Source organism: Mya arenaria, chromosome 14, assembly GCF_026914265.1.
Source record: "Mya arenaria isolate MELC-2E11 chromosome 14, ASM2691426v1".
NCBI lineage: Eukaryota > Metazoa > Mollusca > Bivalvia > Myida > Myidae > Mya > Mya arenaria.
Genome location: NC_069135.1, coordinates 32903288 through 32928150, shown reverse-complemented (window position 1 = coordinate 32928150; position 24863 = coordinate 32903288). Strand labels below are relative to the sequence as shown.

Below are 24863 nucleotides of genomic sequence, written 5' to 3'. Positions count from 1 at the left end.
GATTTTGTCAGCTAATGCTACTATTTCAAATGAGAAATAGGACACTTATAAAAAATAAAAGAAACATCGGGTTGAGTCCAGTGTTCGAACCTGGAGATGCGGTTTAAATTATTATTATTATTATTATTATTATTATTATTATTATTATTATTATTATTATTATTATTATTAGGGTCCATCTAGTGGAATCGGAGTGATGTCACGCTCGCAATCGGATCACAGCTCTCTTTTACACTTTTAAAACCTTTCGAGAAATTCATATCCCCTCCTCCAAAAGTTCCCCCCTTAAAAGGTACGTCATATTGAAGCATAAATCAGTGTTGTTTAATCTAAAAGGAGCAATTCACACGAGGGATTATTATTTTGAAACCGATATTTGAATAGTCCATTATAATTAAGGGTTAAACTAAAAACGATAAGCATTATTATGAGTGTCATTTAATTGCAAATCATTTGTATATATGAAAATTATCCTAAAATAACATATCTTTGAATTCCTTAAGTGCCAGCTTCAGTTAATCTGTGAATACGAACTCAATAAGACAAGCTTACTGGCTTGCTTCCCCTAGACGCTGAATTAATATATGACGTCACGCTCGTGCGTCCATCATTTTCCTTGACCTTTTTATACAAATTTGAGGTAAACAATGGAAAATCAAGACAAAATACAGACAGTTCTCGAGGGTAGGACTTCTTTTTTGTTCTATTTTCTATTAATTCCACCTGATGTCGTGTGAATTTTTACTAAGACACGTTTGGTTTCTTTTAGATTTCGAGAAGGAACCCGGGAAAGAGATTCCTACAGTTTTGGAGGAATATCTTCAAACGGTCGCGAAAACTGGTAAAACAGTGTAAGTTGATATTTTTTCTAGGTTATTTGAAAAATTAAAAATAATCCTTAGAACTGACATCCAACATCTTTGTTTTAAATGGTGTCATTTGTGTCATGTATTGTCAAAATATACCGGATGTTAAAGAAGTTAGTGTATCTAGTCCCAACGGTGGGACAATTTCACAGACGTGGCCCTGCATAGATACTGGAAGAAACGGAAGAACTAGAAACAAACTTGCTGGCAAAAGCCTTTTTGGGTTTGGCAGACTCGAGGATTCTTTGCTGTTCATTCATGATTCAATGGTGCACAGGGATTCTAAGCACATTGGTCCTAAATTCTACAATATTTTGATTTGTTCAAAGTTATAATGCACCAGTCAATTGTGTAACCACACCCCCCCCCCCCCAGGACCGGGGAATAGCGAGGACTTTGACTTTAGGTCCAACAAACCTCGAATAAAATTCCCGACCTGCAGGGATGAACTGATGGTAAAACCCATGCCGAATGCTCCCACACACCAGGGAACCTATGTAAGGCCCATTTCCCGCTATTTTTTCCGCGAAGACCAAACCACCACATTCACCCGGCACTGCGGGGCCACCTGGAAGGTAAAAAGGTTACAATTGACTAGTGCATAATTGGTATCAGCTGCCCTAATGAGCTAAATGTTTCTTTAGGAAAATCCATTGAACTAAAATATTAATATGATGGGCATGTGCTTTTCTGTGCATTCAGGTTATAAAGTTTACCTACTGGCACATGATGTAAACAAGTAGGACATGTTTGCAAAATCTCATTTTTATTAACAAACTGTGTAAATAACTGTACATGTCTATGTGCTTTTGATAAGAAATGTCACAGTTTGTGGATCTGAAATTGAATTTAACTTAAAAACATACTTATCATTTGGCATGAGATTTACAGTTTTTCTAAAAGCATTTCAGGGAAACTTAATACTGTCTTAATAATAAAAAAAAGTTTTATTGAATGCCCATTATTTTTGCTAGTGGTGGTTGTATCCAGTTGTATTATCTTTAAAAATGGGCTCTATTGTTTCCCAATCTGGGCCTCAATTTGTAATCATTATGTGAAAAGTTCATTCTTGTGATATAGTTTGTTCACAGGTTAAGGATAGGGCACTTTTTTACAAGTGAAGCTGCTAATGTTTAGACATTGTTTTTCTACTGTTTTATGGTTAAACAAACAATGATTTTGTGTGAATAAAGCAAAAACTTTGTTGTGTTCAGTGTAATCTCCATGGTGAAAATCTGGCCTTAGTATAAAAATGTTTTCATGTTTCTAAAAGTACTATTTTACACAAAAGTTCCCTCTCATTAAACTGTTATCAGTTTAGTTTATATTGATTGATATAAATAAACTAACAAATAAAGCTGTTGGAGTGTACATGTATGTATGCCAAAAAATAGTATTTAATGTTTTTAATTACTAATTTTATTTTCATGGTAAATGTATGGCTGCATATCACATTGTCAATGTGTTATCATTTCAGGTTCCAATGGCCACTATTAAAGACCTTATTTGTTCAAAAGCTTGAGCAAGTAATGGATGAGTTTAATAAAGATAATCCATGTGAGCGTCCAACCCCCTACCCCAATGTTGAGAATGCCAAGTTTGATGACATGAGGAAAAGAATTCTGGAGGCCATGCACAGATTTACCAGGTAACAAAATGGTGTAATCATTAATTATTACTGGTATTATAATTAATTATTACCGGTATTATAATTATTAGCGATATAATTATTATTTAATTATTAATATTAATATTGTAACTTTTATATGCATTATTGTCAGTTGTAAATTCCAGAAATTAGTCAAATTTACTTTTTTATTTTTTTGCAACAAATTATTGCTGAAAAAGTAAATTTTGAATAAAAAAAGTTATTGTATAAAGACTTTTTTATATATATAATAGCATTGAAGAATATTATGAGTTATTATCTGTTGGTAATATTTGGTGAGTATTTCTTTTGTTCACTACGTGATACACAATATTCATATTATTGGGACTTCATTTCCAATGCACCTTTTTCAGTGCCCCGTTCACAATACAGAGATTATGTGAGTTGTTTTCACAACCGAAGAAGCATTACACCCAATGTGACAAATTTCTAAGAGGCATCGAAAAGGTAAGTCAGTCCTCTACATGGAGGAGAGTGAATGATATTGACAGTAAAAAAAATATTCATTAATTTAGTAAAAAACTTTATGTACAAAATAAAATGATGGCATTGCTGTGACAGTGGGTTACTTTTACATGTTATATATTAGTGTATAATCATGTTACTTCTGCCATATGAAGCGAACAAAAATACATTGAAAAAGACACAATAATTGTTAATATTCTTATGCTTAATAAACATCATTTACATCATCAAAATTAGAACTGCTAGTTTTGTTTTCAACATTGTTGTGGTTTATTAAATGATGTATTGTAATGTTTAAGTATGCGAAACTTCTTATTAACATTGGTGTAAATATTTTGCAACTTAAAGGGTTCTAGTCAATAAGCAGTACATTAATTATGCCCCCCCTTCAAAGAAGAGGGGTATATTGCTTTGCACAGGCATGTCGGTCGGTCCGTCGGTAGACCAAAGCTTGTCCAAGTGATAACTCAACAATTCCTGGACGTATGGTCATCAAACTTCACATGAAAGTTGGGCCTGACCAGTAGATGACCCCTATTGATTTTGGGGGTCATCAGGTCAAAGGTCAAGGTCATAGTGACCTTTAATGGTAAAATAATTTTAAAGCTTGTCCGAGTGATAACTCAAAAATGCCTGCACCCATGGCCCTCAAACTTGACATGGAGGTTGGGCCTGACCAGTAGATGACCCCTATTGTTTTTGGGGGTCATCAGGCCAAAGGTCAAGGTCACAGTGACCTTGAATTATAAAAGGTTGTCCGAGTGATAACGTGACAATGCCTGCACCCATGGCCCTCAAACTTGACTTGGAGGTTGGGCCTGACCAGTAGCTGACCCCTATTGTTTTTGGGGGTCATCAGGCCAAAGGTCAAGGTCACAGTGACCTTGAATGGTAAAAGGTTGTCCGAGTGATAACGTGACAATGCCTGCACCCATGGCCCTCAAACTTGACTTGGAGTTTGGCCTGACCAGTAGCTGACCCCTATTGTTTTTGGGCTCAATGGTCAAAGGTCAAGGTCACAGTGTCCTTGAATGGTAAAAGGTTGTTCGAGTGATAACTCAACAATGCCTGCACCCATGGCCCTCAAACTTGACTTGGAGGTTGGGCCTGACCACTAGATGACCCCTATTGTTTTGGGGGGTCATTGGGCCAAAGGTCAAGGTCACAGTGACCTTGAATGGTAAAATGTTGTTCGATTGATAACTCAACAATGCCTGCACCCATGGCCCTCAAACTTGACTTGGAGAATTGGCCTGACCAGGAGATGACCTCTATGGTTTTTGGGGGTCATCTGGCCAAAGGTCAAGGTCACAGTGACCTGGAATGGTAAAAGGTTGTCCGAGTGATAACTCAACAATGCCTGCACCCATGTCCCTCAAACTTGACATGGAGGTTGGGCCTGACCAGTAGATGACCCCTATTGATTTTAGGGGTCAAAGGTCAAGGTCACAGTGACTTTGAAAGCAAACTCGACAATTCTTGGACCTATGGTCATCAAACTTGACATCAAGGTTGGGCCTGCCCAGTAGATGACCCCTATCGACTTTGGGGGTCATCAGGCCAAGGTCAATGTCACAGTAACCTTTAACGCAAAAAAGTTAACAAATCTTCCCCCACTGATATCTCAACAATGCCTGAACCTATGATCAATAAACTTGACTTGGATGTTAAGCCTGACCAGTAGATCACCCTTATTGATTTTAGGATTCATAGAGCCAAAGGTCAAGGTCACAGTGATCTTGAATGGTAAAAGTTTGTCCGAGTGATAACTCAACAACGCCTGAACCCATGGCCTTCAAACTTGACTTGGAGTTGCATCTGACTTGTAGATGACCCCTTATGAATTAAGGGGTCATCGGGTCAAAGATCAAGGTCACAGTGACCTTGAACGAAAAAAACTTGTCTTGTGATAACTTGACAATGCCTGCACTTTATCCTCACACTTAAATGGTCATAATCTTAAAACAGCAACAAATCAGCTGTCATTTTGGTCCATGCATATTTCATTCAATTGTCCATATAATCCTGACAACATGGCGCTCAGGGGGGGGCATAATGTTTGACAAACATCTCTTGTTTTCTACACATTTTCATTGACAGTAAATTTAAAGTATTATCTTCTATTTGTTTGTATGTTTTACAGAATGTGATGGTTGTTAGTACTGTGGATCCACAAGGAAAGTATGTGTAATGAACTATAATTTGAACAATGCAATAGTATGTCAGAAGATTTTTAATGGACAAAGCATGGACAGCATCTGTATTTGTTGAAAATCTACGTCTCAAACAAAAAATGTTTTTATAAATGTAAGCATTTGACATAGGGTATTAAAATAAAATGAGATAAAGGCATTAGCATTTAACAGTATGATACTTACTTATAATGGTAAATAATTTGAAGTAAAACTAATTCAATGTTTATTGACTAAATGTTGTGCGACTGCAGCACTTCACAAGGAGGTTGGAAGTTGATGTAAAATTAATTTTAATATGTTAATCAGAAACAGATTAACATAAAACCTAGTTACATTTATATCAAAAGCTTATGAGGTAATGTTATAAATGCTGGGTCTTTACTTTTCAGGAAAATAGTGTCGGAGTCCCGTGGGATGGTGAATGGCCTAGATATGAATGGGTCCAGCCCGCAGAATAATGAACTTGACATTAATGATGGCCATCCCTTCGGTTCGATACCCCAAGTGGAATGGACCTCTGTTGGCCCGACAACTGTATGGCCTAGTTCAATGGATGCTAATGACTCAAACAGTTCCACCTCAAATGAAGGTCTTGAGAAACTTAATGAGAATGAAGCGACAGTAAGGAACGACTCTGATTGTGCCAGTAATGATAGTATTAGAACTGATTCAAAAGTTGGCTCTAGTGATGAAGGGAACAAAAGTGTTGATGATGATCGGAAAAGTCTAGGCAAAAATGCAGAGGAGAATGTTAACAATAGTAACAGTGCGAATACAGAAGACCAAAACTTAGTTGTTTCTGATTGTGTTAAACTACCGCCATCTTCATCTTTATTTTCAAGAATTTCTGGACGTGTTATATCAGGTGAAACAAATGAAGCTAAAGAAGTAACGTCTGAGACTGATGCTATTACAAACAGTGATATACATGAAGCTGTAGACATGCAAGCAGAAGCGCATTCAGAAACAAAATGTTCTAATGAAGTAACAGAAGAAAATATATCTAGTTCTGGGTCATCTGAAGAGTCCAAAGAAGAAACAGAGCCAAGTGTTAAGCAACTGGAAGATAAGAGGACTGAGGAATTTGAGGACCAAGAGGAAGAGAGACCAGAAACTGCATCGAAAAAAGAAACAAGCAGTTCATTTGATGACAATACAGATGAACCTCCTGAGAAAAGGGTTAGTCAGTGATTCATTTTGAAATATTTTTAATGACATTCTGGAATTCGCACACTTCATAACCGTGGGTCCTGAGAAAAACTGTGTGTCCCAAGAATTAGGTTTTTAAACCCTTCTGAGTGCATTCAGTTGAAGCATATGTTTATGAAAATGAGTTGTCAGGTAAAACCAGTCTAGAACTCTGGATGCGCAGCTGAATCACTGGGTAAAAAACGATAAGACTAACATGATGCAACTGGGGGCCAAGCTCCATGTTGTCACTTGTCAGCAGTATATGTACAAAGTTATCACTTGGATAATGTGACCATTGGGCATGTTCTATCATGCATAATAGTATATCTTTATTGGTCAATTGAATAGAGTGGTTATGTTAAATTAACAGAATACTTCATAGTAAATTCTAGTTGGTTTCTATAATTTTATTTATTTAATAATTTTTAAACCGGCACACTCACAGATTAACTGTTTCGACAACTTTTTTTTAAATTTTTTGTAATGTGCCATTTTTTATGTAAGTGTCTGAAAGCCAGTGACATAATGCTGCTGACAAAAGATCAGATTTTCATATTAACAGTAACTGATGTTTTAAGGCTAGAATGATACTAACGTTTCGGCCGTTTACCAATCTTTTGTGATTTGTTCCATTTTGAGTTATCGTATAATAATATATGACTGAACTGAAGGGATTGATGCCACAATCAGCTGATTCTGAGACAAAATAGTCAATCTGTGAGAATGAAGCATTAATTACCAAATTAATAAAGGTACTAAAACAAACGGTTCTATACATATCATTACCGTTGAGTCATACGAAATTCCAGATGCGGTTGAGTACTGAGGATTCGTCTGTGTCGAGTTCTGGTAGCCCAGGGGAGCAGCCATCAGGAGAGGCGAGTGATCAACAAATAGGTTAGTAGGGATTTCTATACTCTCACCAAAGTTTGGGGTTGTTAGTCCATTGATTGGTCAGATTGTGCGGATGATGGCTTGTGAAAGGGTCTGGGATTTACTGTAAATATTTTTTGGTATGCATGTTTAACATCTTTAAGTAATGGTTAAGCCCTTAATTTGAATTGGAGTTATGGTCTATGTTCAACTTAAATTTAGCCAAAAATATGGTGGCCAAACAATAACTCATGAAAGAGTTGTTGATATAAAAAAGATTTGTTACACATGTTGAATACTATAAAATACAGGTTGAGTCTGACTGGTTAAAAACTACTAGTTCTTTATGAAGTTGTAGCCCCTTTCCAACTTAAAAATAAAATTTAACATGCAAATTGACTTACTGGTAAACTATAATGTAATCTATTATCCCAAGAAAGTAAAAAAATAGTAACTTTAGTTACATGAGTTAATTAGTTTATCTTGTTTCTTAAAAGGAGAAGCTGAGTCTACAACACAAGCAGAACAATCAGAATCCACACACACTACACAAGAAGATAGCGGGAACAGCAACGAGGCAGAACCATCAGCTGTACCTGATGAGACACCTTCAGACATTGGCCAGCCTAATAGCTCCTCTATACAGCCAGACCAATCCAATGACACCTTACAAAGCTGTGATCAAACAGAATCAGAGCCAAATAAAGTAGCAGTAGAAAAGTCAGATAGTAAAGTTGAGGATTCAGATAACTCAGGAAAGTGTGAAAGTACAAGTGATGATACGCAAGTAGCAGAAGAACACAAAGAGAATCAGGCAGAAGTAAAAGAAGAAAACAATGAAGCCAGTTCTGAAGCATCAACAAGCAAAACTGATGATATATCAGCTGATACTTCACAGGACGAGGTTGAAATGGAGACAGATAGCGCATCAGAAGAAAAGAATGCTGAAAATGTTCCTGTTGTGGATGAGAGTGAACCAATGGACCAGGAATGAGCCAGCCCTGTACAAACAAGCCATACACATTATTTGACCGGACAAACATAATCTATCACTAAATCACTATCACTAGATCAAAATAGATTGATACTAGATAATTTGGGTCAATTTGTATTTTAATTTCATGAGGTGATAAATGAATATCATAAATAATGCCTAGTTTTGCCGACCACATTGACAGATTGATGGGAACTAATACGAGATATATGTTGTTTGTGATTTATTTTGTTTTTATTCTGGAGTGCCAGCTGTCTATCCATAGACAATCAGCATGTTGTCCATGGATTTGGGCATGAACAATCTAAACAAGTATGGTACCCATAGTATACTATTGATTATACGAAAGAGAAAAATGGCATCAATAGTCTTGATATATTTTTCATTTGTGGAAATCAGTTGTAGCAGACGGTCAAGGAAACGATCACATTTTATTTTTAAAATGATCATGCTAACACAAGAATAGTTTGAGGGCTTAGTGCACGACTATTGTAATACCTTATACTTTTATGTGGAGTTACAACCATGGTGCACTAAGTCAGGGAGTCATGTATGTTTCACAGTATTTATTTCTCATTCAGCAAAGCTTGTACATGCACTGGTAATTCTTTTACAAGTTTGTACATTTACCATGTGGTATTTTATGATTTTGTGAATATGGCAGTATTTGTTACTCAGGCTCCAAGTACTTGGATGTTCTCAAGTCACTTGTTATAGGACCAGCCCTAGAAAACATTTGGTATAAATTGTGTATTGTTCTTCTTTTTTAAGTTTTGGAACTTTTAAAGGGCATAACATTACAGATATTGTGATAATCATGATAAAAAGTTATTTCAGAAGGAAATGAAAATGTTTACACGATTTAATCGGCATCATTTCATATTGTCAGATGAATTAATTTAATTGTAACATGGATTGATTTGAAAAACTCAAATTAAGGTATTTTGCCCAGTAATAAGTTCTCTGATAGTTTCATTGTTTATTGCAGCGAATTTTACAAAACAGGTTAGTTGATTGGTTTGATCAAAGTTACCCAAAATGTTTATTGATTGGTCAATATTTTATCGTGAAATTACTTTAAACCAATCAGATCATTTCAATTTGCATTCTAGCCCAAAACTAACAGGGCAATAAGGTTAATAAAAAAATAATTGAAAAGGCATAGTATTAAACTATTATTGTTCAGTTTCAGTAATTGTAAAAAATTGTGACATGCAGTAGGGGTTGTTTTAGTTATAACATTTCCTTCATTTACGTCGGAATGTTTCAAAAATTATCATTACAAGATTGGTATGTGAAGTAACATTGACTGATATATATATGGATACATTTTGCAGGATATGATGTCAGTACCTCATTGTTTTAACTTCAAATCTTCTGTTTAGTTCTGTCACTGTATATTTAGCAAACAAATTTGTGTAGTAAGAAATGTCAAAATAAACAGTGAACTTTTACCAGTAGTTTTTCTATGTTGTCTTAACAGCAAATATGTGTATGAACTCTACTGTGTGGCTCAAGAAAAGATTATTAGAGAAGTCTTGTGGTTAAAGTGTCTGCTGTTCATCAAAGAAGTCGTTGGGTTGATCCCTATGCGAGGAAACTTTCTCATAGTCCGTCAAAATGGACACCAGTATTGGTTTTTACCCAGAAAATGTTCCTGACTCCTTGAAAGAGATTCCATAAGCTATCGGCTTTCGTTTAAATTGAGCTTAAAGAAATTGGTATAAGCTAAGAAGAGGGGAAATCATGGTTTTAATTTAAGATGGAAGCTGCAGAATGCAACATCTTGTAGTCTTTGTAAACACAGAAAAGGGTGATACTGAACTTGGACAAAAAATGGCCAATCATGACTGCAAAGTTTAACCTTGACCTAGGGCCACTCCAAATAAAAAATAAGTGGCGAGCAAAAATAGAAAAAATATATTTTTTATTCAATCGAATAGAAGGTTTGATTAAGCTAGAATTTTATTTTGACTGATACGATTTTGCAGGATGCATGTTTGTAGAGGAAAAAGTGAATGCTGCTTTTCACTGCCATTTATGGCCATATTTGGAGCATCATGTAGGTCAGATTATAACCTTGAAATACCTAGTAACCTGATTAAATATTTGACCTAGATTATGACCAGGTCAATGTAGCACCTAAAGGTATATATTGTACAATATTGGCTTAAAAGTGTCTCTCAACCTTTAAAAAAAAGACTGAAGTACAGATTTTATGCTTGACACACTATCATGGAGCTCTAGAATTCTGGAAAAGCTAATAGAAATCTGAATAATGGTTAAAAAAGTTCTGTCTTAGACAAGGAAGTATTACTATGAAGTCCATATTGTTCATTATTGACCTCCAAAAGTGACATTGATCTTAAAAAGAGATCAACAAATTGAATGCATGACACACATCATGCTCTACAATACTTTGTTTCAATGAATTCCCTATAAAAGTTATTAAGTTATGGCTGAGACACACCTATTCCTATGAAATTCTTACATAATATGTAAGAATTTCATAGGAATAGGTGTGTCTCAGCCATAACTTACAATATGATATTGTATATGGTTGACCTCAAAGTATGACCTTGACATTCAACATGAAATAAAATTGTATTGCATGGCACACCTTCACATGACGCTTAACAATTCTGTTAAGTTTTATTGAATTCCCATCATCAATGAAATAGTTATGTCTGAAGTATTGGGATGAAGTCCATTTTCAGGGTTCTCAACAAGTTTCATTTGAACCATTTCAAATACTTTCTTTTTAAAATTCACTTATCAACCCAAATTTGAATCCTGCCAACTGCCATTTAAACTGTCCATTTTGGCAGGCAACCAGTTCTTCTTGAGAACACTGCATGTTGTACAAAATTGACCTCTAAGTGTGACCTTGACCTTTGAAATGAGAATGCAAATTATTTTATGACTGACACACCTTTCCATGGTACTGTACAGTTCTGTGGAATTTGATTGAGTTCCTCTAAATAGCAATAGACTTGGCTGAAACAGGAATTATTTCTATAAAATTCATATTATATAACATTAACCTCAAAGTGTGAGCTTGATCTTTTTGAAACGAGCAGGAATGTTTGACACAACTTCCCATGATGCTGAGACAATGTTGTAATGGACAAACTTACGAAACGGACGGACAGTGTGTTAACTATATTCCTTCCCTTTCAGGAACATAAAAGTTATAACTTAACAACTAATAATATAAATAAAAAGAGTGTTTATTTATTTATTTAATAAAACAATATTAACAATTTTCTTATTGTGGAAATATTGACATTAGAATTGAATGAATATGATTAAAAGTTTATAAATAAATTTTCAGTGAAAAAACAAATTTATCATTCATTATTTTCATTGAACTTGGTAACATTTGGACACAAATAATTAAACATACATATAAACAAAGAAGAAATTATGAAATTAAACACGACAATTTGATTACTTCTTTAGGATTTGTTAAAATAATGGTACATGTAGGTAAATTTGAATTAGATGAATAATTTAATGACCACTGTATGTCATAGATTTGTGTCAAGTTATTACAGTACAAAATATATTCCTGGTATGATAAACCAAAAATCATTTGCAAAGCATAGGACATAAATGAGTAATTTTAGTTTTCATTTTTCAAATCTTTAATGATTTTATTGCAACAATAACATGTATTATAAAGAGTTTTCTATAATCTATAAAAGCAAACATTGCCAATAACTTTAGAAAACAAGTTTAATAAATTAAGAAATTGAATAATAAACATGTGATATCATAATTTACTTATTTGCTGATTTATACAGCTAAATACGTGTACATACAACATCGCTATATAATGTGCGCATTATTTAATGTTATCCATTTCTGTTATATGTTTTGCCGTGCTTTATAGAAATATAACAGTGAAATATAATTAAAATCCTACTGTCTAATAACAGTCAAAATACATTGCAATATCAGTCACTGTTCTGAAATTTGATCCGTTTTGCTGTCCAATTTAAATGACTGTGCAGTCACATCTAGGACATAAAATCGAAGCACCTCAAGTTGTAAAGTTTTCCACTTAATCAGGAAGCCTCCATGCTAGAAAATGATTCCTCATCATCAAAGTCCCAGATCTGCAAACACAATCAAAACAGTTTAATACCAGCTGAATGAAAGTGACAATATATGAAAGTATGTATTTGTAGTTAATTAATAAATTGGATCAAGATTGCCAAGGAAATAATGAAATGCATGTAAATGTCTAAAGCTATATTTCATACATGTAGCATTTTCACCAATAACTTACATATGAATAATGTACAATGTATTGAAAGCCAAAGCTTGATATAAAACTAAATTACACATAACAAGCATGTATCCAATTAAACTCATATAATTTATTTTTATATTCGAACTACATAAAATAATATCAAAGCTTTTGAGCCATCTGTGTGAAGTTATGATTTTGTTTAATTGTTTAAATAAATATAACTGCCTCTAAAATCACACAAGGGAAACGCAAGAGTTTCGATTTAATTGAGAATGTAATCTCAGTATCATTTTGGTAAATGACGAAGAAGAGTGTTGTGGAGAGGATGCCAATGCTTGTCTGTTGTTTTTTTCCATTAGAGCAAGGAGACAATTATTAAAGCAAGAGATGTTGGTCTTGCAAAAAATGTGTGTATAGTCTCTGGCAACATGTGTTTTAATTTTCATATGATTACCTTAAGTATTTGGACATTTTGGCCATGGTTTATGCATGATAATGCCAATACTGACCCCAAGTCCATCCCAATACCTTGACCATTGTTTTTCGAAAAACAGAGAAAGAAATAAGTAAAAAGTACCTCTGCTTCGGCAGTCTCCTGGTGCATCTGTGTCAGGCCGGTGAGGTCCTCCAGAAAGTGGGGCTCATTAAACACCCTTAACAGGAAGTTGAAACCCCCACTACGGTACTCCTCTATAACCTAGATGATAATACAATAAGTTTAATATACTAGTATCTGGCATTTGTTCTCAGCAATAAGCATTATACAAATCTGAACCAGAGTCCTGGGTTGGATATCTGCTCTGACCTCCTAAAAATATTGCAGCCAATAGCACAAAACTGGTTATTTTCTTGGTTTGGTTAAAGTAAGCCAAAGTATTTATTGATTGGTCAATATCCATCAAAAATTACTGTTGGTCAATCAAACTACTTTTAGGTGCAAACTAGCCAATAGTTTTAGATAGTATTTTATCAATTTGGAGTACAAACAGATGGAGTCACTTAATCATTTTCCTGAAAATAACGTAGCATCAAGTTACTGTTTTGAACCTAAACATGTATTAAAAGCAGCCTTACCTTTTGGCAGCATGCGGTACACTTGTCAAACGCTCTGCTGGCCGGCATAATTTGCTGAAATCGGGACAAAAAACCTCGGATCTGAAAAACAGAAAAATTCGTCTGAAACAAGTTCATTTTTAAGCATTTTACAGCTGAAAACCTGGCTCATAAAATCATGCAGATTTATGTATTGGTTTTGATGCATGGTACATACATATGTTATTTGCTGTCAACAAAAGATCTTACTTGTGTCCCAAGAATACAATGAATCCTATAAAAGACCATTATGTCAAGGAAATATTCTCCATCTTGAAATTAGTTGATGTGGGACCAGTAACTCAACATTGGAGCATGGCAACAAATTACAAGCTCAAATCATTTTGAAACCAAAATTTACCTGATGAGGGACCAGCCCAAGAGGACAAGGATGATCACTGGCTTCCTCATTTCCTGTATCTGCTGGAGCGCGGCCCTTGTCTGGGTGTTGTAAGATGGAGACCAGTAACTCCACACCTAGAGCACTGGCAATGAATGACATCCCAGGTCTTGACACAGTGCATTGCTGATCCAAGGTCCTGTCTCTTGTGGACTTGACGGTCACAATTAAGAATTGGTAATGCCATTGAAAGAATGCAGATTTTTTTTTTGCAATAGTTTGCAAAGTGGCAATGCAATTTCTTTAAAGTTTGATGAATTTTATAAACTAAACTATTTATTGTTTCATTATATTTATTGTTTCATTAAAAGTTGTCATAACAATTTACAGGTAAAAGCCCATAAAATGAACGAATACAAACTTGTTTCTTTAATAATCATACTCATTGCATGTGCTACTTAAATCTCAATTTCTTAACAACCATCAGTGGTAAATGCTAACCAGGCTTGCTAAAATCATATAGATAGGCTTGTTAACAAAAAATTGATGCCAGGCACTAGTATGAGAATTACAACTTGTTCATCCAAAAGTCTGATTCGATAAATGAACCATGGTAAGTACATATGCATGTACACTTCTTCCAGTACTTTAGTGTTTTTAGTCTTAATGAAACTTACATCCCCAGGAGCAACGACGTCATTACAGAAGTAGCACCCAAGCTGGTCCCCAGTGATCATTTGGCCCAGCTTCTGTGTGGGTCCAGGGCTAGGAACCGGTTCATATGACTGATTACCGTGTCTCATCACCAGAAATGTGTCAAATCCCAGTGCTGTACATATCACAGTCTACAAATGAAGGTACCTATGACAATATCATTATCTTTAATAAAACAGACAAGCTCAAACTATTTTGACTTTATCAATGAAAAGCCCTTAGTTTAGTTGATTTAAGCTTAAGTCTATTTTCTGGGTAAAGACCAGAACTGGTGACCACCTATAGAGGTCATGAGAAAGTGACACTAGCTGGACCTCTGAAAAGTATTGAAAAAGCTTGGACTAGTTCTTTTTTTTAATCAAAACAACTCGATGTAATAAATGATTTTTTTTGTGTGAAATCTCGATGATTAAGAATGGCAGAGTGAAGCCAAGGAGTTCTTCTTAATCATTAAGATTTTACTCTATACATGTATGTTCCAACTGACTTATATTAAACATGTCACATGTTTTCTGCAGACAGAGAACCAAATTATGACGTTATGTCTCTTAAGTTGTTTATGATCACTTATATGAGGCTTATCAGTGATTTCGTTGGCTTGAAGTGTTGGTTATAATCTAAGTATCCAACACTGAAAACAATAACTTAAAGATTTCTTTTCGGGAAAAATCTGTAAAATATCAAAATTTGCTGGAATCTGTTTTTTTTTAAAACTGAACATACTTTTCCCATAGCTGCAGCCATGACAGTTGGCAGCCATCTACTCTCCCTCGTGTCTAGGAGAAGGAAGATCACGTCATGTGACTCCACTAGCTCCGCAAGACGAGCGACGTCAGCTCGTGTTTGCTCTATTGCACTCTCTGAATAAATTGAAGAATAGATCAAATATAACAATTATATAAAGATTATTAAACACATATAATTGAAAATTTACCCTTGCTGGTGTCTGACATTATAAAAATTCTACTTATCACTAAAGAACATTTCAATTTGTCTGTAATTCATAAAAAAAGTTTAACCAATTACTGTAATTTGCAAATGTGCTACATGTCGTTTGTGGTAATAGCAAAACAAGTCAGTAATAATAAACAAAATTATTATATTTTTTCACATTATACATGTGTAAGCATTACATGTTGTATTGTCTTTTATTTAAAAAATAGAAATATGAATTTGAAATCTGATACAATCCAGACATATTTTATCTGAACTGAAAATTAATGCGTACCAGTTATTGTATGACCCGGCATTGGAATGGATAAACTGACCCCCTCAGCATTCTGTAAAACGATAACACAAGACATACAAAGATTTCGAAATTTAAACAATGTTTTGTTATACTTCAGCATTTAACACTTTTTCAGCAAACACATAGATTCAATTGATATTTCCAGCCATTTTAATCATTTTAAATTGAAAAAGTTTTTTTACGATTTTTGTTCTTGGCAGACTCTTCCTCTCATTCATCAGAGGTTTGATAATGATAAATCTATGGTACGCATAGCATCATCACTCTGGTGAAAAAGTAATGTTCAAAAGTTAAAAACATCTCCTTGAGTATATGTTCAATATTGTGGATAAATGCATGACAATCCGACTCAATAAGGAGGATGGTTTTTATGCCTGAAACTACAGACAATATAAAAATCAGACATACACTAGAAAAAGAAGCTGGATCTATAGAACAGGCTTACATGAATTTCAATAAATTGATCACCTTCAAAGCTACATTAGAATCTAGTAAAAGGCTGACAAACCGTAATTATTTATGATCACATACAATGATACAATGGTTACAAAACTATTATATAAATATAAAGCCACTATGAAACAATTCACTTCATACTCACCACTCCAGGGAAGATTTTCTTCAGTGATTCTGCAGCAGCCTCAGCTTTTGGGCGTCCACCGGGGACCGATCTGCAGTCATCAAATACAAACAATGTCTGCCTGACTGGGTTACTGTATGACACTCGACCATTGTCCACCAGCGTGATAGTTCGCACTCCCCAACCCTGGAAAAAAGTATATAACCTGACAGCGACATACATAGGCCTTCTTAAATGTTACACACCAGTAATTGACTCAATTTAATTTAGAATGACAGAGGGTGCAGTAAGGAATGTTTACTTAACTTGTTTGTTTGGACATCATATTCAATACTTTTAATAGAAGTAAAAAATAATTCAGAAATATTACAGTCTTGAAAGCGAACAAATTCAGCTGAGATGTTTCAATTCTATGACTTACAAGAAGATTTCTGGCCACATTACATCCCAGAGTTCCAGCCCCCAGGAGCAGACATCTTGTCTTAGCCACTGTGTCAAGGTCAAGTTCAGGTAACAGTCTCCAGCGCATCAACTTCAGATTAAGGTCAACTGCCGACTCTGCTAATCTGTAAAAAAGTGAAAAAAATATTTATGTTCCAGCTAAAGATGCAAAAACTGTGTAGAAGTATAAGCCAAAAAGTCAAGGTCAAGTAGCAGTCTCCATCACACCAGCTAAGGTCAACTGCTATGTCTGCTTATCTGGAACAAAACAGAGAATATTTTGAAGACTTCGAACTCTTTAGGAGATATCATGTATTGGATACAGTGTCAAGGTAAATGCTACCTAGTAATCTCTGGAATAGATACAGGTCACCTGCTGACTCTGCTAATCTAAAATATACAGGGAAATGTTAGAAAATATCCAGCCAAAGCAGCACACATTGTGTGTTTTCCCTTCTCCAAGGTCAAGGGCTGGAAGAGAGTCCTCAGCACATCAGCTTCAGATTGAGGTCAATAGCTTATAAACTTCACAAATCTGAAATATAGAGGAAAATGTAAGAAAAGTTTTGACCCAAGCAGCACACAGTGTATGCTTGCACCTTTTTATGGTCAAGTTTAGGTAGAAGTCCTCAGCACATAAGCTTTAGATAAAGGTCAATAGCTGACTCCACTAATCTGAAATATATTGAAACAATTCTTTGAAGTTAATAATGATGTTGTTAGGTTACAGAAAGGGTTTAGGGCATATCAATATTAGCTGGTTTCTGGGAAACAAACACACACGGATTTGAAAACAAAAATTGCAAAAACTACATGACAGTACACATATTTACATGTACATGTACTTTTCTGCTCTAAAAACAATGTTTTATTTGTATTAATCAACAGAAGGCTCAAATGACTAAACAATTGAAGTAATTTTCATCTTTTAGCAGAGAAAACAACCCATACATCACATCACTACCAGTACCTGGCAGGGTCCATGGAAGCACTGAGGTTGACATGGCGAGGCCCCAGCTTTCCTCTTTCATTCTTCTCCCAACCCACACACCGTGGACACGCTGGAAATATATCCTCACAAGTTTAGTTCTCAGATGGTATATTAAATAACGATGTTAATAAAAATGTAGCTGAAATTTAGTACAAAATCAATATTGAGCAGACTCTAATCCATTCATCTCATTTCATCAAGGCCAATAAATAGAATAATTCAATCAATATTTCAGATAGGGTGATGGGTCTTGGAACACATGCACATGTAAAGCATCATTGTTTAAGTTGTCATGTTGCAACTTGTTTGTTTCTTAAAAATAAGGCCCGAAACAGATATTTTTTTAATCATGCTGGTAACAAAAAACTTGAAAACACTAAGGCAAAATTCTTGGACTTTCTTCCATCAACAAACTAACAAAGATGGATAATTATATCAGCAAGCAAGCACTCACTAGACTTGTCATCCATACTGGACAAGTTGACTTTCAATACCAGACTGTGACCAGCGTCATGCTGTCCTGCTTTACTTCTGTAGCGAAAACACATCACGACTGCCTCTCCCCTTAGTTGCTTTCCCCTAAAAATTAAAACAGATACCGAATTGTTATAAAATCTGAAGTTTGTAACTCATTTAATCTGATGCAAAACTTTACAAACAGCACCAACCAAAACCATAGCAGTCAAAATTAACACAGGCCTGCAAGCCCTGCACTAATCAAACACTTCCGGGCTTCAACAAATTTTAGTTTTGTAAAGCAGGCCTAAGAAATAAGATGCCAACCATTTGGGCTAGGTTATTCAAGTTTAATTTCTATGACTGCCAAAAGGTTCAAATTAATATATGATAATAGCCTCTTTACGGCATCATTATTATCTCATCTGTTTTTGCTTAGGTGTCGATGTCGTACAGTTATACAAAAACATTCACTATAGAACTATAAAAAAATTCCAAGACAAAATTGTGTTCACATGTTGCCAGAGACAATGTATAAAAGGCCCATAGCTTATAACTTTGGATTTATGCCTCTTATTAAAACGAAAAAAAATTAATCAGACAAGCAGTTGCCTTAATTCCACAGGCACTCTTGTTTTCAAATAGTGCCATCTTTACTGTACCCACCAATGATATGAAATCAGGGCCAGGAAACTGCGGAGAGGCCATCCTGGATTTTCTGGCATAGTGCAGGGGTCTGCAAACGTGAACACCACCTAGAAAGAAAAGGGAATATTCATTTTTAATGTCACTTTTTTCATTTTATTTATTATTTTATTTCATTTTATTTATTATTTTATTGTGTTAACAAGTAATTCTATTTTGGATGTGCGTGCCATTCATGTAAAGATTGCTTTCCAAGACCATCTGTGAAATTAGTTGTGTTCTAAAACTGAAATTCAACATAATTTAAATTCCATTCTTAATTGATTGATTTAATAAAATATCAACCACCGTGTAATTGAGAAAATGCCATAGAATATACTCAGATAATTACTTGACATATTTCTGGCTTTCATAAGAAAGCAAAATCCAATCTTAAAGATCCAAACATTTTCCTAGTGTCTGACAGAAAAATAATAGTATAAACAAACTTTTTCCCCTGCATCTAGATGTTTCTGGGTATTTGCCAGTGAGTCAAAAAAGCTGGACCCTGATTTGTCCTTTACAAGGGTGAAATATCCCGATGCACATTCTGGTCCACTCTGATACGTAACGTAATTCTCCAACAGCTCGTCAAGCTGCATAAATAGATTTAATAGTGGCATTTTGTATGGATTTCATAGATACTGTAAAAGCAATTTTTATTTTTATTGTATTTTTTCTTGAATGTGCACTTGTGAAATTCAAACTTGAATTGTTTTAATGGTCAAAACCTTACAGTTTTTAAATTGTCTCTAACTGGTTTTGTTTAAGATTGTATCAATTTAACAAAAATATTAAATTATGGAATATTAAAATGATATATATATATATGAGACTATTAATGAACGTGTAAACTGGTCCTAATGCACAAAAAAATTGTCCTGCTACATACACACTAACTCAGCCACTAGCAAAATAACTCACATTAATGAACCCCTTTTCTTTGTTTACCTCTTGTTGGCAAAATGCCTGAGTCATTGACAAGGTTTGGGCAATGGTGAAGTCCTCTGCAGGGCACACACATGGAAAACCAAACCAGTAGTAGAAATGATACTTCTTCAGGTCCTGCATCGGGAAAAACATGAGGGTAAAAAACAAACTCCAAGATCCATTTAGTTCATGAGTGTTAAAAGTGAAAAAACACATAAATATATTTGTAAATATCAAACATCAAATAATGCCATGTATAATTACAATGATGCAGACAATAATGACTTACTTGTACCATTCTGGAAAGATTTTCATTGTTTTCATTCATTCTTCATTTTTATATCAACATGAACACACTACATATTAAATGCTTCCCTTGACAATATGGTACAAAACTTCACCCACGACGGTTGTGATTAAAAATGGTTCAACTGCGCTTGGTAGTCATGTATAATCTCACTTGGGAAAGGGCCGTAACAGATGTTGGAAAAACTCATGGCCCAATCCCTTTGCATGTCCTTTTATATGAACGTAAGCTTCGCTACATTGCACTATTTCTTTCTTATTTCCTTCATCATATATTGTGTAAATTTATTGTCATGCAATATAATATGTTTAAATCATAATCTCACTAACACGGGTGGTGGGTGCAGTGATTATTACTTAACCAACACTGGCAGCAGCATCAGTACTTACTGCAAATGTGAGCACCATCAGACGACTCAACAAACCGGGGTTCTGGATTGCCGCCCCTGATGTTATTGCTTTCCATACCTGAAATATTCAGATAAGAATTACATTAATCAATTTTACATCTCTTAATTTGATTATAAGTATTGGAACAGAATGAGCATGTAATGGTCATCACATTAGCTGATCTTTTTTAAGCTAAATAGCAAAGCTGTATCGGGACAAAAGCTCTTTTTTTTAAAGAATAACTGTAGATTGCTCTTAATTTTCCACTCCTTTTTTCACAATGTAATAGTTTTGGCCAATTTCACAAGTCATCAAAAGTACATTTAAGTATTATCAGAAAGCGTTGTCAAGTTAAATAATATGTAATAAATTTACTGATCAATTTCCAAAAACCAATCTAAACAAACCTCTGCTCCTTCTTTGTCAAGTAGCTCTTTCTTGTCAATGGTTTTGAAGTCATCAATGGTGTTCCTATTATACAGATTTCCCTCAGCTCTGAAACACTGGCTTGGTGTCTTTGTTTCCCTGAAATGTACAAGAGGGTCAAGATGAAAACCTATAGTATAGTTCACCCAAGATACGCAATAACAAGTTTAAAAATAACTCAATACTGAAGCAAGGACAGTTTTAGTCCATTTATAATCATCATTTTAAGATAACAATCTATGCGAACAGATGAAAACAGATTAAAATGGAATGTCAGACATATTCTGAGACATAAACTATGCAAACAAAATGTAGCCATACATTTAAAAATATTGTACATACACCTAATGATGAAACAACTTACATGTCAAAAGACGAGTGCTCTAGACTCATTCTACATGGCATACCCTCAGCATCACCTACATGGCAAAACATGTCTATAGTTTGGGAATGAATGACAAGTGCAAAAATAAAATAAAAAATACAGAACGAAAATGGGTTTTGTTTTTCCCCAATACTTAGTAATGTAAAGGCTGTAAAATACATGCCATTTTTTTCTTTTTAAAACCCCAAGGAGGGTGAAAACCTCTACACTACCATTGAAGTATGTTCCATGAAGGGGCTTGGGAGAGTCATCCAGTCCATAAACATTGAGCTTGTTGTGACATAACTGGTGCCAGAAACCTCCATCCAGAAAACTGCTGAATGGAGCAAACTGAAGAGCTTTTGGTGACTCTGACATTATAACTCTGCAACAAAAAATGAAAACAATCAAATAAGCAGAGATTTAAACTGTGTCTCTTTTGGTATGTGGAGAGACTTTAAATCTCCAGCGCTTTCTTTTTTAGGTCACACTTTAACCTATGAAATTAATTATCACTATTATTATAAAAGATGACGCAGTTAACGCTTCAAGAATCTTCACAAAAGAGCGCAACTGCCTATTCCCCTAAATATATTAAAAGAAACAAAAGCTGTTAAGTGCATGACAGATCAATGAAGTATGCCTTCATTAGGATGAGCTTACAAACTATAAGCATATATTCAACACCCAATGATTGTTGACTTCCAGTGTGGGGGGACAATGAATTAAGAGGTAGGAACCTGGGACTTGCCCGAAATAAATCCAGAGAAAATGACCTGTGTTTTCGCACAACATTTCACCTTGCGCTGAACATCCCTTGCATGACAAAGTTACAGCCCTGACATGACCATCTAAACTGTATGTGCAAATATGAAGCATTTCATAATGACAAGTAATTTTTAAATCTCCCAGTGCATGACAAAATTACAGCCCGAAAACAATCACCTATTCTAAATATACATGTATGCAGCATTCCATAAATTAATGATTAACCTCTAAGAATGATCATGACTTTCTTAGTAAGGATGTGGGTCTTGCACATAGCATGTTGCCTTTGTATGTCTTACGTCTGTGCCAGGTTATTTTTAAATCGCCCACTGCATGACAAAGTTACAGCCCGAAAAGAGGTAAAAAAATACTGACAGACGCATGCATGAACAGCGCAATTTAATATGTCAACCTTCTCAGGCATAATACAAAGAAAATAAACATCATTTGAACTGGACTCTTCAAAAAGAAGTTATCCAGTCTGCTCTCATCAGATTTCATTGTGAATCTGACTGGATCAAACACATTTGTTTGAATTTCCACAAAATAAGACTTTAAAATTTGTGTGCTCTGTGAGTTGGGATGGGATGGAATCTTCTGTTTTTCTTACAGCATAAAGACAATGTCCACAATCATGGAAATACTGTTAAACAGTGAGGCGAATGATGATGATGAATACACGTTAGAATTAAAAATGGAGGGGATCACAGTCGCTTTAAGGCAGACTTAACCTTTTACTTCCTGTTCATAAATATCCTTAATTAAAGTTTCAACTGATGCATCATCAAAATTAGGGGTCCTACTAAACATATCCATGACTTTGCTAGGCTTTGCTAGACCTTGCTCGACGTAACTTGAATTTGATATTGTAGCATGCAAGTATGCCAAATTTTCGTTCCAATAAGGTCAATTATTCAACAAAGACATCCTTTTGTATTTGAATATTATGTCTGAGTGTTAATATATTGACTTTGTTCAGAATAAATCTGAATTTGCTAGGCTTAGCTAGACCTTGCTCGACGTACCTTGAATTTGATATTGTAGCATGCAAGTATGCCAAATTTTCGTTCCAATAAGGTCAATTATTCAACAAAGACATCCTTTTGTATTTGAATATTACTTCTGAGTGTTAATATATTGACTTTGTTCAGAATAAATCTGAATTTGCTAGGCTTTGCTAGACCTTGCTTAATTTGATATTGTAGCATGCAAGTTTATAATGCCAAATTTTTGTTCCAATATGGTCAATTATTCAACAAAGACATCCTTCTGTATTTTGTATTTGAATATTACTTCTGAGTGTTAATATATTGACTTTGTTCAGAATAAATCGGACTTTGTCCAGAATATATCTGACTTTGCTAGGCTTTGCTAGACTTTGCTTCGGCTCGACCGTGCTCGACGTAGCTTGAGTTAGATATTGTAGCATGCATGTATGCATATTTTTTGTTTCCATAAGAACAATTATCCAACAAAGACATCTTTTATAACATTAAATCTTACTTATGAGTGTTAATTCATTGACTAGGTTCAAAATATCTCTGACTTTGCTAGGCTTTGCTTGACTTTGCTAGACGTATCTTTGATTAGAAATTGTATCGTGAAAGTAAACGGTATTTTATTTCTCATTAAGTCATTTATTCAACAAAGACATCTTTTTGTATTTAAATTTTACTTATGCGTGTTAAGTCATTGACTTCGTACAAAATAAAACTGACTTTGCTTCAATTTACTCGACTTTGCTTGACTCAGATATTGTATCATGCAGATATCATGCAAATATGCCTTATTCTCGTTCACAATAAGTCATTAATACGACAAAGTCATCTTTTCGGGATTAAATAACGATTATAAGTCCTACTTAACTTACTTTGTTAAAAAAAAACATGACTTTGCTTGACTTTGCTAGGCTTTGCAGTGTTTAGTAGGACCGCAAAATTAGTGTTATGATTGAACAAGCCCAAGATTTGACACTAGTGCTTGGCATCAAAATTTAGAATGCTGCTATATAAATTCCAGAATCTGAGCATGCTCTAGAAGCATTTTCCCAGTGCAGGGCTTGCGGGCTTGTTCTAATTTCAACCACTCCTGATGACATGCACTTTATGCTTAAACATGTAATACCCACCTTTTAAGGTTCACAATTATAAGCAGATAAGAAGACTTAAGTTAATGATTTCCTGGATCAGCTCATGTTGTACGAAACATCTTTAGAAAAAAAACTTTGATTATATTTCCATCAAAAAAGGTAAACAATCACACAATGTTAATGCTGAAACACTTTATACAAATGATATCCAGTACTAATCAGATAATAACTCAGGTCATCAGAATAATGATAACTATGATATTGGTAAAAAGAAATCATATGAATAAAATTAATCCTAATTATCACACAAACAACAAATGTCATCAGCCCTGGTAAGAAAATGTTTATAATAACGATTAAACTACATTTTAAAAAACTTTCTGTCCAGGTAAAACACTTCTTTACAACAAGACTGAAACTCAAAATACCTTATTTGCTTATTGACACTAATGCAGACGAATTTGCTTGAGTACGAATCAAGTTGACCCTGAACTTGTTTTAACTTTAATCGATTAGTAATTATTTTTCAATA

At 34.6% G+C, this 24863-nt stretch overlaps 2 protein-coding genes across 4 annotated transcripts; one reads left to right on the top strand and one right to left on the bottom strand.

Annotated features, from left to right (window-relative positions):
- The first annotated feature begins 538 nt into the window (after nucleotides 1-538).
- Nucleotides 539-9707, top strand: LOC128218031 (serine/threonine-protein phosphatase 4 regulatory subunit 2-like). Its single transcript, XM_052925543.1, has 8 exons — nucleotides 539-684; nucleotides 770-851; nucleotides 2344-2514; nucleotides 2889-2982; nucleotides 5144-5181; nucleotides 5585-6374; nucleotides 7196-7283; nucleotides 7757-9707. The coding sequence occupies exons 1-8, from the start codon at nucleotides 648-650 to the stop codon at nucleotides 8251-8253; spliced, it is 1797 nt and encodes a 598-aa protein (XP_052781503.1). The 5' UTR covers nucleotides 539-647; the 3' UTR covers nucleotides 8254-9707.
- Nucleotides 9708-11487: 1780 nt separating this feature from the next.
- On the bottom strand, nucleotides 11488-24806 carry LOC128217416 (ubiquitin-like modifier-activating enzyme ATG7). Of its 3 annotated transcripts, XM_052924560.1 has the most exons (20): nucleotides 24371-24602; nucleotides 21708-21859; nucleotides 21475-21529; nucleotides 21092-21209; nucleotides 20685-20762; nucleotides 20010-20123; nucleotides 19508-19654; nucleotides 19041-19129; nucleotides 18373-18497; nucleotides 17898-17988; nucleotides 17301-17317; nucleotides 16908-17035; nucleotides 16508-16672; nucleotides 15886-15937; nucleotides 15381-15517; nucleotides 14621-14788; nucleotides 13965-14156; nucleotides 13586-13666; nucleotides 13089-13208; nucleotides 11488-12374 (listed from the first exon to the last, which is right to left on the bottom strand). In XM_052924560.1, the coding sequence occupies exons 2-20, from the start codon at nucleotides 21850-21852 to the stop codon at nucleotides 12324-12326; spliced, it is 2073 nt and encodes a 690-aa protein (XP_052780520.1). In that variant the 5' UTR covers nucleotides 21853-21859; nucleotides 24371-24602; the 3' UTR covers nucleotides 11488-12323. The 3 variants fall into 3 exon arrangements, with proteins under 3 accessions (XP_052780520.1, XP_052780519.1, XP_052780518.1); XM_052924559.1 differs by lacking the exons at nucleotides 17301-17317; nucleotides 24371-24602 and adding an exon at nucleotides 24760-24806 and having other exon boundaries at nucleotides 16908-17052; XM_052924558.1 differs by lacking the exon at nucleotides 17301-17317 and having other exon boundaries at nucleotides 16908-17052; nucleotides 24371-24601.
- Between the last annotated feature and the right edge of the window lie 57 nt (nucleotides 24807-24863).

Excerpts from the sequence above, each read along its gene's own strand:
- LOC128217416 (XM_052924559.1), bottom strand. The coding sequence starts at position 21,852 with ATGTCAGAGTCACCAAAAGCTCTTCAGTTTGCTCCATTCAGCAGTTTT. Across the intron at positions 21,530-21,707 it reads TCATGGAACATACTTCAATG|GTGATGCTGAGGGTATGCCA; the intron begins GTAGTGTAGAGG and ends TTTGCCATGTAG. Across the intron at positions 15,938-16,507 it reads AGAAAATCTTCCCTGGAGTG|AATGCTGAGGGGGTCAGTTT; the intron begins GTGAGTATGAAG and ends ATCGTTTTACAG.
- LOC128218031 (XM_052925543.1), top strand. The coding sequence starts at position 648 with ATGGAAAATCAAGACAAAATACAGACAGTTCTCGAGG. Across the intron at positions 2,515-2,888 it reads GCCATGCACAGATTTACCAG|TGCCCCGTTCACAATACAGA; the intron begins GTAACAAAATGG and ends CACCTTTTTCAG. Across the intron at positions 2,983-5,143 it reads TTCTAAGAGGCATCGAAAAG|AATGTGATGGTTGTTAGTAC; the intron begins GTAAGTCAGTCC and ends TATGTTTTACAG.